The 18842-nt window shown below is 39.9% G+C and overlaps 1 protein-coding gene across 1 annotated transcript in view; it reads left to right on the top strand.

Moving 5' to 3' along the window:
* The window catches only part of adgrb1a (adhesion G protein-coupled receptor B1a), a 247092-nt gene that overhangs the window by 188336 nt on the left and 39914 nt on the right, over positions 1-18842 (top strand). Inside the window, exons 16-17 of the mRNA XM_079640839.1 lie at positions 10789-10891; positions 10998-11041. Coding sequence (XP_079496965.1) covers positions 10789-10891; positions 10998-11041 — 147 coding nt within the window. The remainder of the gene's footprint in view (positions 1-10788; positions 10892-10997; positions 11042-18842) is intronic.

Consider the following 18842-nt stretch of genomic DNA (forward strand, 5'->3'; position numbering starts at 1 on the left):
TCTCTCCTGATTGTTGGCACTTGACAATCACCTATCCCTGAATTTTACTCAGGTGTAACTAAAGTCTGCTTTAAGGGTTGTTTATATTTCACATCATTAATCAGAATCTGCAAAGTAAATAAAATAAATGTTGTGGAGTAAAAATACCAGGTTAACCTCTGAATTGTAGTGGAGTACATGAGCTGTCATGTGGGTATATATTAAAGCTGCCCATTATGGATACAAGCGATTTTCATCCTTTTACAGATGTAGCGATTCATTTCAGACAGTTTGAAACGCGAGGGCCGTGATTGGTACGTGATCTGCCCTCGCTCAAGGGAAAACCTCCAGCTTGACTTGAGACCGCCCCCGTGATAGATAAATGTAATTATAAGGAAGCCAGCTGCAATGGATCAATGATCCACCAGGGGGTGCAGTGGAGTTCCACACTGGAGCTCATGTGAAATAAAGTCAGATACAGTACGCTGGATGTACAGCGGAACTTTGTTAAGATCCATATGTCACGGATATCATACTCTGTGCTAAATAAGAGACATGTAATAATTTACAAAACATCACCATGTTGTTATTTAACAGAATAATGTTGTTTAGTCGAAAAAAACGAACAGGAGGAAATGCAGCCCGGCTCTCGATTTTTAATCTTAATTTAATCATCATCTTCACCACGATCATTTATGTTTATGTTCGCCGAATTGACATGAAATCACTGACACATATGAATATACTGTATTCAACTTCATTAAAACGTTATTAACGAGCCTAAACTCAGTAATTCACAAAAAATATTTATATTTGAATGGAGCCTCGTCGATCAGGATCCCAAAGCGTGGCGGAGGGATCCTGATCTGCATGACGGGTGCTATTTTCCCCATAAAGAATAAGTCGCTGCAAATTATCCCGCTTATTACATGGCCATATTCTCAACAAAGTAACGACATGACTCCCAGTATTAATTAAAATGCTTTTATGGATTTAGAAAATGTTTTTATTGATTTAAAAAATAGTTGTATGTATTGATTTAAATTGACATGCATCCGCTAAGAAACATAGTCCGTTGTTACCGTTTTTTAAACAGTCTGAATGAAACGGCAGCTCTCAGCTGTGTATTTACACAACTAATGGCCCATCAACCACAACTCTCTCCCCCCCTGATCTTTCTTCTCCAGCAGCTAAATTAACTGTAGGTTACTCTGAGTGACCATAGACTGTATGTGACAAGCTTACAGTTAGTGACGTAACAACACCATAAAAGCTGGTGGGTTGAAAGCAATACAGGAGGTAAAAATAACTAACATAATTGTGATTCATTTATTGTGGCTTTTATGTTTTTAGGTATAAAATGTTATGTAATTCAGGCTTATCGTTTACCCTTCTCTAAAAGCCTTCGACAATGACAATATTCATAGTAATTTAATAAATCCTTCCAACACACATTGTAAAAAATAGCCTACTGTAAGTTAAGAAATCATTACAATATGTACATCTTCTGATGTAACAACAATAACATTATAAATAGTAACATAGCTGAACATGGTATTGCACATTTAGCTTTGAGTGTTACTGACCTGAGATGTTTTTATTACATGAATTAAGGTGACTGAGGCTTTTTAACATACAGGGATGCAAACTCATCAGGTATGAAAAAGGTGACAAGGATCCGAGCCCCCGGCTCCCCCACCCCACAGAATATCGGCTTTAAAAGGAGGAATAACAGAGGATATTAGCAGAACAACAAAAGCAGCAGTGTTAATAATAACAGAAACGCCAAAGAGTCACATCTAATAGAAATATATAAAAGCATTTATTTTAAATTGTGTAGCAGTCAGTTTATAATTTTGGCAGCACTGTTGAGCATTTTGGAAATGTATTTTCATGCCTCTGTGCAAGGCTTAGTCTTTCTATCTTTATAATCACATGGTGTAAATTAACTAAGTTCATAAACTCAACAAGTACTATACTTGGGCACAATTTTGAGATACTTGTACTTTATTTAAGTATTTCAATGTTTTGCTACTTTGTTCTTCTACCCCACTACAGTTCAGAGGTACATGCTGTACTTTTCCTCCACTACATGTATTTAATACCTTTAGTTACTTTACAGATGTGGATGAATGATGTGAAATATTTAGTGTTAAATCAGACTTTAGTTCCACCTGGAGCAAATCCACAAGCTACCCTGCAGTATACAAAGTCATTCAAACTAGCTGCACCTTTACCAGCTTTGAGAACACTTTCATGATCAATCATTATAAAACATATCATATCTATTATTCTGAAATGGACCAATCTGCACAATGACTACTTTTACTGTCGCTACTTTCACTACATTTGGATGAGAATACTTTTCTACTTTTACTTGAGGAACATTTTGAATGCAGGACTTTTACTGTAACAGAGTATTCCAACACTCTGGTACTTCTACTTTTACTCAAGTACAAGATCTGAGTACTTCTACTTTTACTCAAGTACAAGACCTGAGTACTTCTACTTTTACTCAAGTACAAGATCTGAGTACTTTTACTCTAGTACAAGATCTGAGTGCTTCTACTTTTACTCAAGTACAAGATCTGAGTACTTCTCCTTTTACTCAAGTACAAGATCTGTGTGCTTCTACTTTTACTCAAGTACAATATACTTATACCACCTCTGTTTATAGCCTATGAAAAAAACTATTAGAAATAGAAGGCTAAAGCTAACGTTAGCAGATAGTGACAATGTATGCTAGCTAGCTAGCTCAACGATTCCTTAAATAATATTGCCACAGAAAAACTTTTCAGTTCACATCACGCTCTGCTGCTCCAACAGGGAGCTCTGTTCTGAACACCTGAACGGCCCGTTCTAACAGCTGTTCACCAGCGGTCCAGTCTGTGCCACAGTGACTCCGGACGCACAGTTAATATTAACGAACGCACCGGTAGGTAATGTAGCTGCTGAAGCTAGACCATCATCTCGGTGGAGCAGAGCCGACAGGCAGGTAGACTCGAGCACACAGCTCGCACTTCATTATAATATATATAAAAAAGAACACCGTGCGTGTCATGATGGCACATAACAGCTCACGGCCGCAGATTACTCCGGGTCCCAGACCCCCCCATACCCCAAAAATATTTTTATTGCAGAATGAATCACACAAACGACCTATTCTGGATTCAAAACGGCGAATTTCGCCGAAAGGTGACAAGTTTGCATCACTGAACATAGACAGAGCACAACTGAAACATAACATCTGAAACGATGTAACAACATAATACAATTGTTGGGGATGTGAGGAGTCAGGGACACGGCTTAGAGCTTAGAACGGGCGTGTCGCCTGGCAGGACAGGAGAGTGTTTGCACCAGTCTGCCTTGATCTATGAATTCATGTCAGTGACACTCACTGCTGCCCACAGCTGTTTTATAGAAGGAAAACTTCCTTCACTTCATGAAAGTGTTTTGACCACACACACCTCTACACACACATGACGGGTGTTATTTTCCCAATAAGGAACAAGTCGCTGCAAATTATCCCGCTTATTACATGGCCACATTCTCAACAAAGTAACGACATGACTCCCAATATTAATTTAAATGCTTTTATGGATTTAGAAAATGTTTACACCGGACTACACAATAGTCCGTTGTTACCGTTTTTAAAACAGTCTGAATGAAACGGCAGCTCTTAGCTGTGTATTTACACAACTAATGGCCCATCAACCACAGCTCTCTCCCCCCCTCCCCCCCTGATCTTTCTTCTCCAGCAGCTAAATTAACTGTAGGTTACTCTGAGTGACAAGCTTACAGTTAGACACAACACTTTCATTGCAAGTGACCCTCAGTTAGTTGACTTTTATGTTCAACTGCTAAATTCGTTACTGATAAAAAAGGGCTTCTACTGTACCTAATTACCTTAACACTAGAACCGCCAGATGTTTTTGTATAGGCCTACCTAAACCTGTCAAATCCCGCTATTGGAATGCAATTTTTAACAACATAGAGTGCTACATAACACACTTTCAGGAAAAGTCACGGACTGGGAGACTTTAATATTTTATTGAAGAAAAAAGTTACATTGCACACACACAACACACATCACACAAATTGACCCGATTGGCGGTTCTAGTGTTAAATAAACTCACTAATGAATGAAACCAGTTCAATACACATTATTCTTATTCTTATCATTCTTTATGAGCGCTGAAGTAGTCTTAAAATCAGATCTGTTTTTTAAATGAAATCTGACGGCAGGCAGTTAGCTCTGATCACCTATGATAAATGCGCCACACCTAATCTGGACATTCAGCCACAGAGCTCCCTCTATACAAATCAAACTGTAGACGGTGTGAAAGCACCTATTGTTTTAAATAATGGTCGGAATGTGACCTGTGAGCCTTCTGAATTACCGTGGGACAGCACATTCTAAACTAAAATGTTCAATCAATAAAGTAACATCTTATCTTAATAATATCTTCATATTAATAATAATAATAAATCATACAGTATGTGTCCGAAAGGGAGCAGGAGGAAGCAAACACAAAAATATACAAAAAATATACTGCATATTAAAGCAGACGATTGTAAAGGTAAAAGTATGAGCATAACAAATAAAGAAGTGTAATGTAAACATTTACATTATAATTAAGATTATTTAATATATAAAGACTATATATTATTGAATTACAAGATTAGATATACTTTAGTTGATCTAAAATATTGATGTGTTCAAATGCTCTTCAAAACACAACTGAAAGTCCATGAAACTTGTCTTTCTGTATTTGTGAATGAAGCGTCATCTCCTGGTTAAAACCTGAAATTTAAAATCTGGCAACGCCCTCTTGGAAAATAGTGGGAGGGCTTAAAGAGCCTGTGACACGATTTTCCCCCATCATCCAAACCCATCAATTTGAGTAAATATTGTCCCCTTGAAAACCGTTACTGAACTGATTTTGGATATTTGTACTTTGATAACCATTAATCTGCCCTTCAATGTTGACCATTTCCTGGATCTTCTCGGGGATTCTTCAAGTCCCGCCAAATTATGGGTGACGTCAATGCGGGCACAGCGCTCCAGCTGCACCGTTCAGGATCCCAGCATCTGCATGTAAACACACGATGGCGCACACAGCAGCAAGCTCAGACAGCGATGACAGTTTAATTTTGAACGTGTCTGAGAGCTCATGAGGCTGAAGGATCGGTTTATTTTGTATCTGTTAGCAGTTTAGGAATTAGGTGCGTCAATATGGGCGATCATACGGTCATGTAGCCAGTGGTGGACTGGGACTAAAAATCAGCCCGGGACTCTCGACCGGCCCACTTCGGTACAACTAGTAAATTGTCAACGGGGGGAGTGGGGGATGTGCTAGTGACTTATCCGACCGGCCCACTTCGGTACCGGCCCATCGGGATTCGTTCGTGGGGGGGGGTGCTTGGGGACCTCTATGTCGCCTGTCAGCGCAACTTACATGATGCCGTTTAGAAAATATAATAATAAAGGGCGGTGCCGGCTGTCAGCGAACCGATCCGGCCTTTCTGCGCGACTATCACTCAAATGCGGGACATAGTCTCAATGTGTGGGACGCGGGACAAATAATAAAAATGTGGTGTGTGCAGTCCCGCACAGTGCGGGACACCTGGTCACCGTACACACACAGTTCTGCCCCTCACACACACACGCTTCAAATCAAGTTGCATAAATGCTTGAGCTACGTTTTTATTATAATTACTGTGAAATCTGCCTGTTATGTTTTCGTCATTATTACAACAAACACACACTTGCAACTGATAACACTGGCAATGATTTTAGATGTATTAGACTATTAAAAAAAGAAATCATGCTTCAAATAAGTGGGGGTACGGCGTACCTCCGCGTCCAACGCCCACTACACCACTGACTGCAACTACAAAAAGCTAAGGTTTGTTTTCTCATCAGGAAATGCAGACCGGCTCAAACAAAAGATTTTTAAATCATCAGCCTCACGATCATTTAATGTATCATATGTTCGCCGAATTGACATGAAAGCACTAATAAATGTAGTTTCATCCACTTGAGTTTACAAAAATAATCGATTTGTTTTTATATCACATCCGACGGGAGGAAATTCAGCAGCTCTCACTACCGATTTTTAATCCTAATTTAATCATCATCTTCACCACGATCATTTATGTTTATGTTCGCCGAATTGACATGAAAGCACTGACAAATATGAATATACTGTAGTCAACTTCATTAAAACGTTATTAACGTGCCTAAACTCAGTAATTCACCATTTCTAGGCATGACAACACACTTTGTCCGTGTTTGGCTCTCTCGCCGCACAGTGAAGCGTTCCCGCATTGACGTCACTTCCGGCTTCCCCCAAAACCTCAAAATGAGTCGAAGGAATTTTCCCGCGATGTTCGAAATTATTGATATTTATCGGAACGGTATCGCTTTTTCTTTTTTAAACTGACGGTTCGAGATTACTAGTAGCCCACTATTTCATTGCACAACAGTTGTTGGGTTCGTGTCACAGGCTCTTTAACATTCCTCTATACTGGTTTTAGGCAGGTCGTAGGCAGGAAGCTGTAAGCTGGAGTCTGAAATTCAGTGCTACATCTGTAGTAATGACATGTTTTAAATTTGTACACACCAATGTGTTTCCTATCGCCTAAACCTCCAGGGCTGTACACAGTTTAATACTGTCAACTTCTAATTTTGGGAAAAAACGAAAACGTCTTTAAAACTACAATTCCCAGTAGAGACGTGCCATAGAGAACATGTTGCGAAACACAATAGCCAGCATGTGTAGTTCTGGGGGGGCGTTCGAGTCCAGTTTTGAATAGTCTGCCGTGGTTTCGTTCCATTTCAAAGAGCTTGATGCTCGACGTAACCTTGGCGCACTGCCACTCCAACATCCAATACCAGAGCTTGAAAATTAATCAGGGGGTTTGTCAACGGGACTGTAGTCCCAAACGATAGCTGGGAATTATGGGTAGTGTAGTGTCTTCGGCCATCCTAAACTGAATTTTTTTTTGGATATCATATCGCATTAACAACACCACATCTGGCGTCACAGAGATCTTCTGTTACTGTCCTTTCTTCTTAGAGGAAGTACAGAAACACGTAACTCTGGATTTGTTTTAATGTTTGAGGTGCAATAAATGACACAGCAGCTTTTTGGCAGGTTAAAACTATTATTTTCTGCCTCGCTCATGAGAGTAAGAGCTGGCGAAATTACAGCCTCGCCTACTGATTTCAAATGTGTGCTCTAAAATGATATTTATAAATGACTATTATCATTATTATAAGCAAGACACTAAATGGCAAAGATATAATAAACGTATTTAAGATACGTTCATAACGAACGTAACGTGGGAGAAAATACATTTCTAGAAGATATGTAGAAAATAAACGTATTTGAGATACGTTCATAACGAACGTAACGTGGGAGAAAATACGTTTCTTAGAAGGTATGTAGAAAATAAACGAATTTGAGATACGTTCATAACGAACGTAAAGTGGGAGAAAATAAGTTTCTAGCTAAAAGTAATTGAGAATGCAGTTTAGTTCTGTGGGAACGTAATTTTTAGGAGACAGGGCTGATCATACTGACCTTGACCACTTAATTTTCTATTGCATCACCTTCTTGTTGGCATGATGGTTTAAGTGAACTCCTCTGAAAACTACAGATTCGTACAGACATTCCCTTTCCACTCAGGAAAGTTTTAATGTATGTAGTGATTCCAACATTTTTACTTAAATTCTTTTTTTTACCTACAAAACAGACCAATCAACCCCAGCTGTTCTTTTGATTAACCTTTTAAACTAAAATAAACATGATAAACATAATATTTGCTGAATCATGTTGGCATTATCATGTGTGTACGAAGTGTTTCAGCCCACACACCACTGTGCCCAGTGTATCCTCACAGACCTGCCAGCATAGCTGTACACTGTTTATCCCCCTACGTGGCACCCGCTCTGGGACACGCTACCGCAGCCTCCCGGGTAGAACAAAGAGGACTACGCACAGCTTCTTCCCTTCAGCAGTCAGACTGCTGACAATGAACCCCACGCTGTCCCATACTGCCTAGTTGTTGTAGTGTGCTGTACTGAAGCGCAATTCTGTATTCACTGTATTTATTATTATCTGTGTATTTATTCTTATTTATACATTTCCCATCTATTTACCTTTATTTTCGTATCATATATTTTGTACATACTTCTGATAATTGTGTATATAACTGACTGTTTTGCACTCTGGTTAGACCCTCCTTAATTTCGTTACACTGTGCTTGCATTTTTGTAATGACAATAAAGTAATCTAATCTATTTGATAAAGACACAAAACAAACAGTATCCAACTCCGGACCACACGGTCAATAGAAAGGAGCAATTCTCTTCTCCTCTTCATCATACACAAAGACGGCATCCCACAGGTGACCTACATACCCATAAACCACACCCATGTGACAACTGTCGGAAGTGATAACCATTAAGAATTAAATGTGCTGTAAATGGAAATGAAGATAATAATAGTAATGGTAATAGTAGTAATAGTAAATAAGCAATGGCATAAGACGCGTGTTGGCTCCTACAATGTGGTTGAAAACAGATAGGCAGTGAAAGGCTTGAGAGACAGGAAAAGAGATGGACGAACAAGACAATAATATGTTGTATTTTCTGATCTGATGCCTCTATGAGCAGTACACCATTGTCAGAGCCTTCCAAAAAAACATTATAAATCACTGTAACATACACATGATTTAGTTCTCGTCTATCGGCATTGTCTGGTAAGATCCTTTTTAGGGTCTGAGTTGAGGTTAAGCAAAGATCATCGTCATAGTTGGATCAAACATTGACTATTGGTGAGTAAGTAGAAACAACTGCTGTACTCCTGTGTGAAATCCAGGAACAATTTACACGTGTTCAGAATCAGGGCATTTGAAACCCGTCCTGCAGTGAATGTTCCCAGTTAAAAAAGGGATTTGATGACAAACAGCAGCACACTGGCAGTGGGTGGCCTCATGTCCGTCCTTTACCTCCATGAGGAAATTGATTTGTTGGGGGAAGTTGCTGCTGCATGATGCTTAACATACATTTAGAACAGCAGTGTGTGGAGCTCAGCGTGTTGTGCTTGAATGCGTGATTCTGTGAGTAATATGACTGTGCTGCTAAGGATCATTGTGATACTGTGGTAAAAGCACATAATGAGCCGGTACCATAAGGGAAGAGGACATGAAGCAGACCCCTCTCAGGCCTCCCACAGGTTTGTCTACATCTTTGGACTGTTGCTGCTCTCCGTATTTCCACTTCAAATAAAACAGAGTAACACATAGCTTTGTGATTCAAAAGAGCACTTAAAACCAACGCATGTTTATAAATAAAAAAATTAAAATGATAAAATGCACAATACAATTACAATAAAATATGAATATAAATACAGATCAGCTTAAACCAAAATGAAACTTCACTCTTTTCATCCTTTTCTCCCATACTTGCCTCTGTTTTGATTCCCCTCCTTTAGGCAAAGAAGGGAATAGGAGATGAGTTTGAGGAAAGACAGTAGATGACACAAACATTTCAGTTGACTGATTGTGTTTTTGAATAAGAGGGCGATTGTGCGTACAGGACACACTGAGGATGTGAGGAAGAGCAAAACGGAGCATGGTTTGTTGAACACGTTGGTCCGACTGGAAACTTTCGCTGTCAGAACTTCCAGCAGCAATTCACTTGTTCCTGATTGTCTCATTCCACATGATTGATAGTAGTACCTATGGAAAGCAAAAATTGAAATGCATGCTAAACAGTCGAGGAGAAAAAGGATAAGCTATTGAAAAACAATGTGGACTGCTTGAGAAATCCTCAAACTTGTTAGGTTTTACTGAGGAGGAAGGATTGGCTCTGAAGCAGAGCACACACATTCTGCTGAGCTCATCAGAGGCAGACACATCAGAACATCTGTAGCATCTTTTATTGTTGATTCAGCAATTAAGGTGATTTGGATGCCTAAGCTGACTGAATTGCAATGCAGCCATGTCAATCTGCCCTTTCCAACTTCACACGCGTTTCATGTTCCCTTCGATGCACTCGTCTACGGATGTCATTGTTTGTGATCAGTGATTTCAAAACGTCTTCTTCCAAAATGTTTAACCACACTACCTGTATGGCTTGAGATATTGCAAACAGTTTATGGTATATCTTTCACCACTTTGGTCCATCTTGAGTATCTCAGCAGCTTTGATAGTCCTAATGTCTTTGGTGACCCCTCGACCTTTCCTGTAGTGTCTACACAAGATGACTCATACTACCTAGAACAAATATCCGTGTGACATTCATGTTATCTGAAATCGCATATAGCACCACTAGGTCAATATTTTCACTTATCATGTAAAATATCTTGTCGATCTACCAAATGGATTAGACAAGTTGGATTTATTGGATGGATTCCTATGAAATGTGTTAAAGTCGTGGTCCCATTGGGAATGACCCAATGAAGACTCATATATTCATACAGTGAAATGTCTCTTATCAGCCATTTGGAGCAGATATTCATCCAATCAAATATATTTGAATGACTTGGGGAATCCATCGTCTTTTTATCTAGCAACATCATTTTGTAAAAACTGTTGCTGTGCAAAACTCAGTCATCAGCTTCAAATTTACTTTGTTTAATGCTAGTTGGCTAAAAGTAGTGTGTAAACATACTAAGTTGAGATGTGCACATCTTGAAATGTTCCTCCTTTACCTCTGCACATTGTCCTTCAGAGCTAATGCTAGCTAATGCTATCATTCCACAGATCACCCACTGATGTTTTCCTTCCTCCCTCTAGAAACAGCACAGTCCTCAACTCCAAAGTGTTATCAGTGACCATCAAGCCCACCCCCGCCTTCCTCTCCGCCCCGGTTGTGGTTGAATTCTCTCACCTGTACAACGTGAGTAGCTTTTGTCTTCAATATATTGATCTAATATGACATTATGTGGTATTACCGATTATCTGTCATGCTGATCATATATTTGTTCTGCCCCCCCGTCCATTAGGGCACCACCAACCAGACGTGTATATCCTGGGATGAGAGTGACAGGTGAGTTTGACAGTTTTGGTGATTTGTCTTTTGATCATGCTAGTAGGTGTTTTGTATGTAATACTACTCATTGTACAGTGCGACATGGAGGATCCACCTATTCTGATTCCACCCCATACTTGATTGCCTGTATTGTAGCTTCTATAATAGCTTCTCCATGATTCTGCTTGTTGATCCTCTAACTTTAGGACAATTTAGTTAGCCGGAGTACGCTGCCAATAACCAATATTCATTAACTCCCTGTTTATACATCTGCTCTACACAAAATCAATATTTCTCCAGATATTTTGTAATTGTGACTTCCTCTTTCCAAGCAGATGAACCTCAATGTATGGATAACCAGATTTTTATCATTTAATGCTAAAATCAAACCACTTAGATTTGCCAAAATAGCAGAACATATCACTACATATGTGTTTCTTGAATGCATACATGAAAACAACATAATGGCATAATTGTATGTCTTTCTTTGCAATGGACAAATCAGGGCCAATATTCAGTCTTGTTTAAATGATCTCATATCAGAGGAATTTGGCACGTAAGCTAATTAAACTGCTTCGTTCTAAAAACCTGAGCTTACACTGGGTTCTTGATGAAAGTCATTATTTAGTGGCATATTGGCGACACACTGGCAGTTCCTGGTACTCCATGGAGATGTGTTAGCATGTTCCCCCTGATAGCTCCATGGCTGCCCAGAGTTGTTTGTATTGAAAAGAACAGAGCACTGCTCCCACATGAAAGGTGCTGATTGTTTGAAACAGCTCCGCAGCTCTTGTCTGGCAAAGCGCTAACCCCATGCTATCACTGCTACGACACTGATGCAGCATGTGGAAAATGAAAAGTGTCGCCCACAGCTTTCCTCTCCGTCACAGCCCACGCACACACACCAACATGTTCCAGAGAGCAGAGCGGAGTCTGAGAGAGAGAGCATGGCAAGTGTGGCAGGAGGCAAGAATACATATTGAACAGTTCGGTCTTACTGCGTCTGTGGCCAGATCTAAAATCGCTGCTCATTTACTCCTTGCTCACAAGTGCCCTATTTGTTTAAAAGAAGACAAAAGTGATCATGTGTGAGCGTGAGCACTGAACGGAGTAAAGAGTGAGGGAGAAGGAAAGAGGCAAACATTTGGAAGCCTTAATGCAATGCAGGTCCAGTATTTGCATTTAGATGGGTACGTACACTTTTGTTACAGAGATGAAAAGCAGAACATCCACCGCTTCAGACCAAAAATGTACACACATTTTGGCGTGGCACTAGACCTGCAGCAGGGGAGAATCTGAAACATAGAAGACATTTTAAGGAAATAGGAGTCGATACTGAGAAACTGAATGCATGATATCATTCAGCCCTAACAATGCAAAGGTATGATAAATATATCTTCAAAGTCACCTTGAGACAATCAAGTCAGTCAGACTGAATCACTCTCAGCAGGGTCAAGTTCATTTCTGCCACACCATACACTTTGATATAGGCTGCGGAGAGAACCAGACCTTTCTTTTGATCATTAATAGATTTCATTTAGTTCTACATTGCTATTATTATATTATTATTCAAAGGACATTTAAAATTGTCATGGCAACATGTAAAACCAGTTTGCCAATATAAAAGTGTTTTTCAAACTTAGATTTCAAGTTAAAATAGAATTTGCGTTGTATTATGTCAATATGAAGTTTCATATTAAAGGCGTATTTTCAATGGCTCAAAAAGAAGCTGGCAGGGTCAAATGAATACGATTAAATGTGTTTATTTGAATCCAACATTTGTGGGCCTGCTGTTGTAGTTAACATATGTTGGCATTTTGTTCTTAATATAATGCACAATAAGGGACAGTTTAATATAATAAAGTGTGCTGTCTAATTGGACTTTCCCAACTCACCTACTCTGCTGCTAGGCTTTTGTTTTGAAACAGCTGCCGGACGCATTGTGTGTATTTACAGAAGTGTGTCAATTGTTAGATTTGTTTGAAACAGGTTTGAATACAAAAGTGAAGATCGTGATTTGGGAAATTTCAAAAATGTCCCAAATTGGGATGAATAAAGTACTTCTTATCTTATAAACAGTAGGTCATGGAAAGCGGGGAAGGGTGAACCTAAATGCAGGAGAAAGATTATCTTCACACAAATTAATTATTTTTAAGAAATGTAACCAAATCACAAACACCAAACAAGAATCCAGCTTTTGTGTTATAGATGGAATTAGTGCCAAAACATATTTGTTGCCATTTTATTTGTTGCACACACAGTATGTAATATCAGAAAAGAAAACCATAAACAAGTACTAATTGCTAATCGGAAGTGTTCTACATCCTCTGAACGGTTATCATTAGCTGTTTCACTTTCTCAGAATGATGCACATTTCCACAGGACTCTTCATTTCATTTGAATTATTTCTACATTGTCTTCTTAAGCCTCAGCACAGGTGATAGCTGGGGTATTATGTTTTTGGGTTGACTACACTTGTCCCAGTTCCCTGAATGCAACATCTCAAAACATCTGGAGGGAATGTCTTAAAGTGTGTCAGAAAAAGGTTCGCTTGGACCTGTATAAACTCATGAGTATTTGGTAACACAAGGTTGAAGGTCAATGTCACTGTGACATGACAATAGTTATTTGGATTTTGGCCATAACTCAAGAATCCGTACGGTAATTATGATCCAATCCAAGCTCAATGAAACTCAACAGTTTATTGGGCAGATGTTTCTCATTAAAAGCCTTCTAGTTTTGTTGTTCAAAAGGCACCGTCTCTACCTTTTCTTTGTTTGTTGGCTTGCTTTGTTACGGAGCTATAGAACGTTTTGATTGAGGAATTGCAAAAAGAGTATAAATTCAGAGCAGCAGATTAGTGAGGACGACATGAATCTGCTGCTAGCTGCTAATGGAGGTAAAGCTGTGGAAATGTATTTTACAGAACAGACTGCCACTGCCTTTATTTGTTTTCAAGATGCCCTTTTTATCAAAGCAAGGACAATGAATCTAATCATTTGGCGTGTGGGATTCGGGGGGGTCACACGTCTTTTCAAAATTACAATTCATCCTGGACAGCAGGCATGATTAATGAGTTCGTATTTGGGGGAGAAATTGGAAACTGAATAGGCGTCGGCGTGTTGATAAGAGACGTGGAGCAGCAGGGCTTCAGTCTGCTGAAGCTGATAAGAGCCTCAGCAACTCCTTCTGTCCTCTCTCTGACATCAGCTCTGAGATGTGTTTAGGTTCATCCCGTGTTTTGTAGTTCCACCTGTTGGCTAACTCACCCATTTACCTTTATGCCAGTTCTGTATGAAGAGTTTAATAGATTTGTCCGGCAGTGGCTCAGTCAGTAGGCGCTTCGACTGTGAGCTGTAGGGTCGCCGGTTCAAGTCCCCGAACAGACCTAAATATGGAGTGTGGACTGCTACTTGGAGAGGTCCCAGTTCACCTCCTGCCCTTGAGCAAGGCACCGGACACTTTCTCTTACAGTATACAGTACATCTTGATTTTTAAAACGAAAAGATCATTTCTGATATTATTATTTATTTTTGAAATACTCTGAATATGAAGTTACAGACGGACTGTACAGTAGAATAATATTGACTATTATCCACCCCACAAACATTATGCATTACATGGATGTAAACAACATGTTTCTTAATACTGAGTCATGCTCTGCCCTCTGACTACACTGCACACATGTCTGCATAGCCCTCTACTTAATACACTCCAGTATGTCATTTATTGTCATATATCCATTGTAATAGGTGTTTTATTTTTTTAGCTTTTAAGTTTCTTTTGTATATTTAAATTAAAATTTGATGTAAATACTCATAGTATTTTTATAATTTGTTATTGCTAAATGGTTCTTACAACTTATTTTCTTACATTGTTTATGTGTAAATGTACCTGGCAATAATAATGTGTGTAAATGCACAGGCCCTTGATCAGATGCCATTACCCAATACGAATGAATGTACAAACCTCTTAAACCACACACACACCTGCACTGACTGCAGTCAATGAATTGATGTCATCACTCCAAACATTGGAGCCTGTTTGCAGGGCCTTCATTCCTTCTTAGTGTTAAAACTGTTATGCAAGCCCATTGACCCTTAAAGCCAATGTTCTACTTAACGCATTGGCAAGTTCATAAAGGTCAGAGTGACGTACATGTTATCATTAGAGGGTGTATACCAAGGCTCTGTGCAAACTCCAAGTACTGACAATCCTTTCAGAGAGTGGACAGTCCACAGCAAAGTGGGAGCAGACTGATCTTCTGTGCATAGAAGGAATGCAGCCGGGTTGTTTTTGCAGTTGTCTGTGTCCATGTCTGTTTGGAAGTATAACCAAGAGTGTAGTCTTATCCTATTCTTTAATTGGACTTTTGCACAGGCACTAAATAAGTGTCTACCAATCAGAGGGTCAGGGATTTGATTCCAGACCCTGTAGTGTCCTTGGGCAACATACTTATCACAAAATTGCTCCTTTAGGCATACCTAAAGTACTATGTATATTGCTTTGGGCAAAAGCGTCAGTTAAATTAGATTTGACCCTATTATGTACCCTATTATGCAGAAACTAATATGGATGTACATATGGTTGTCTTGTAGACACCAAATGTCTAGTAGCTGTGACTGAAAACATTACTTTCAGATGTGGATCACTTTGAAAAATCCTTAGCAGAGCCTGTACACTGAAACTGAAATGGTTGTGTGCTTAAGAAACATTTCTGTCAGACAGCATTCATATGCAATTTCCTTAATCTCTTTATCTAATGGTTGTAGATTAACTCTTAATGTTTGTCACCAGGAAATTCAAATCTCTGAATGAAAAACTCATTTTGTCACATCCCATCATCATCATCATCCATATGGTGCTATTAAAGCTGCTGGCAGGCAAAGACCCTGCAGCATTTAGAGAAACACTGCAGCAATAAGAGAGGCGGAGACACTTCTGTGCAGGCTGAGCATTGTTTACCAGACTGCAGTACTAACTAGCCTTCGTTCTGATCATACCAATCACGTTGGCTGTCTCAGTTCATTTCCAGAGTCAGGCTGATGTGAAGGAGCTGCCGCAATTCATCAACCATTTTACAGCTGACCACCAATCTCCATCAGAGGCTGTAATACAATTATAGAAGTGAGGTGAGGCTCAGTGGGCTGGGGCATGTTTGTTTACAGGTACTTCTGAATAGAAACAGGCTGAATTACAAGCAACACACTCCATAACTATTTCATATGCCAGCCCAATGAATACCTTGGAAATGTTGTCCTACACTTGAGTGACTTTATAGTGTATGGACAGTTGGGATTCAATACAAATGTTCAGTATCTAGTCACAATCCTACTGCGTCCTACTCTGTGAAAAATGGTAAGGCACACTTATGCCAGGACATAAGAGCCTCTTATTATCATGGTAATGTGAAAATATTAGCTTTGTAAATAATTAGTTTCTCGAAAAAGGAAAACTTGAATGTTGCATGTCATATTTTTGTTTTTTGGCGGCTCATGGTTTTGATAGAAAGAATGTCTTGTATGTGTCTGCCTGGATTTAAAAGGTTGGGACATTTTCTTGACCATCCCTAATGGGGATCGAATAGACAAGACTTTATGTTCTATTATGAAATAGTATATAATATAAAAGCAGAAGACTGCATTCATTCACCACTTAGTCTCTGGGCAAATATCTAAACACAACAGTTAGTATTACCTGATACATTTGTGATTGGGAAAATAATACCAGCCGTATGCCTGCAGAGAAAGAGCAACATTAGCATTCATCTGGCTCTTTATTCACTCTCCTTTAAGCGTTGTTTTTTTATGTATGTATTGTGAACGCAACGCTGCGCAAATGTGGGTCTGACTCTGCTTCACAGAGGGTGACTGGCTGTCTACAGGATGTGGCCTGCCTACATGGCCACTTTCATACAGATCATACACTAATGCAGCGGTCGGGAACCTATGGCTCGCGAGCCATATATGGCTCTTCCGGTGATGGCATATGGCTCCCAGACAATTTTGAGTTTAAAAAAAAAAAAAATCAGTTTGGAACTGATTTTAAAATACTTGTGATATTTCTTAATAATACTGTGTAATTTTAAAGTAAATAGAAATTAGTTTTGAAGATAAATGTCACGGGTCACGGGTCACCCGTGGGTTGTAACGGAAAAGATGGCGAAAAGAAAAAAAGACGATGATTACCGTGCATTCCAGGTTGCTGCATGGACAGAGGAATTTGCGTTTGTGGAGAGAGCAGGATCTGCGGTATGTCTAATATGCAATGATAAAATTGCATCGATGAAACGGTCAAATATATAGCGGCACTTCGATACGCACCATGCTTCATTTGCATCGAAATATCCAGCGGGGGACAGCAGGAAAAGGGCATGCGAGGAGCTAGAGCGGAGAGTGCAGACGAGTCAGCAGTAACTACGTGTGTGGACCAAGCAAGGTGACGGGAATTCCGCTAGCTTTGCGGGAGCTTTGGCAATAGTAAGGGATGGAAAGCCATTCACAGATGACGAGTATGCCAAAACATTCATGCTTGATGTGGCCAATGAACTGTTTGATGACTTCCCAAATAAAGACAAGATAATCAAACGAATAAAAGACATGCTCCTGTCAGCAAGAACTGTGCACGATCGTAGCATCATGATGGCAAATCAAGTCGAGGAAACACAAATTAAGGACATAAATGCCGGGACATACTTTTCTCTCGCGTTAGATGAGTCAACAGACGTTAGCCATCTATCTCAGTGCAGTATAATTGCCAGGTATGCTGCAGGTGACACACTGCGTGAGGAAAGCTTGGCTGTTTGGCCAATGAAACAAGAGGAGAGGATTTATTCACGTCTTTTATGGAGTTTGCTAAAGAAAAAAAACTACCGATGGATAAACTTATTTCTGTCTGTACTGATGGTGCACCCTGTATGTTGGGGAAGAACAAAGGATTTGTAGCGCTTCTCCGTGAACATGAAAAGAGAGCCATCCTAAGTTTTCATTGCATCCTGCACCAGGAGGCGCTTTGCGCTCAGACGTGTGGCCAGGAGCTTGGTGAGGTGATGTCGCTGGTCATTCGAGTGGTCAACTTTATTGTTGCCCGAGCTTTAAATGATCGCCAGTTTAAAGCTCTGTTAGAAGAAGTTGGGAATCATTATCCCGGTCTGCTTTTACACAGCAACGTGCGTTGGTTGTCAAGGGGGAAGGTGCTCAGCCGTTTTGCAGCTTGCCTGAGTGAAATCCGGACTTTTCTTGAAATGAAAGGCGTCAAGCATCCCGAGCTAGACAACACTGACTGGCTCCTGCAGTTTCACTATCTCGTGGACATAACTGGCCATCTGAACCAGCTCAATGTGAAAATGCAAGGTATTGGAAATACAATCTCATCCCTTCAACAAGCAGTGTTTGCATTTGAAAGCAAGCTGGAAGTCTTTCTCAGGGACATTGAAACAGGTCGTCTTCTGCACTTTGAAAGACTGCAACAATTTAGAGATGCATGCTTAGCAAGTGACTCCACTCAACATCTGGATCTCCAGCAGCTAGCTGGCTTTACGTCCAATCTCCTGCAGTCATTCAAAGCACGTTTTGGAGAATTTCGTGCGCGCACTGGTCTTTTCAAGTTCATCACTCATCCACATGAGTGTGCAGTGGACAAAATCGACCTGACATGCATCCCCGGGAGACTTTGAGCTGGAAGTTGCTGACCTGAAGGCATCAGACATGTGGATGAGTAAGTTCAAGTCACTTAATGGAGAGTTGGAAAGTCTTGCGCGACAGCGAGCAGAGCTGGCGAGGGAACACAAGTGGACAAAAATGAAAAATCTTCAACCTGA

This window comes from Notothenia rossii (genome assembly GCF_949606895.1).
Source record: "Notothenia rossii genome assembly, chromosome: 7".
Taxonomy (NCBI): Eukaryota; Metazoa; Chordata; class Actinopteri; order Perciformes; family Nototheniidae; genus Notothenia; species Notothenia rossii.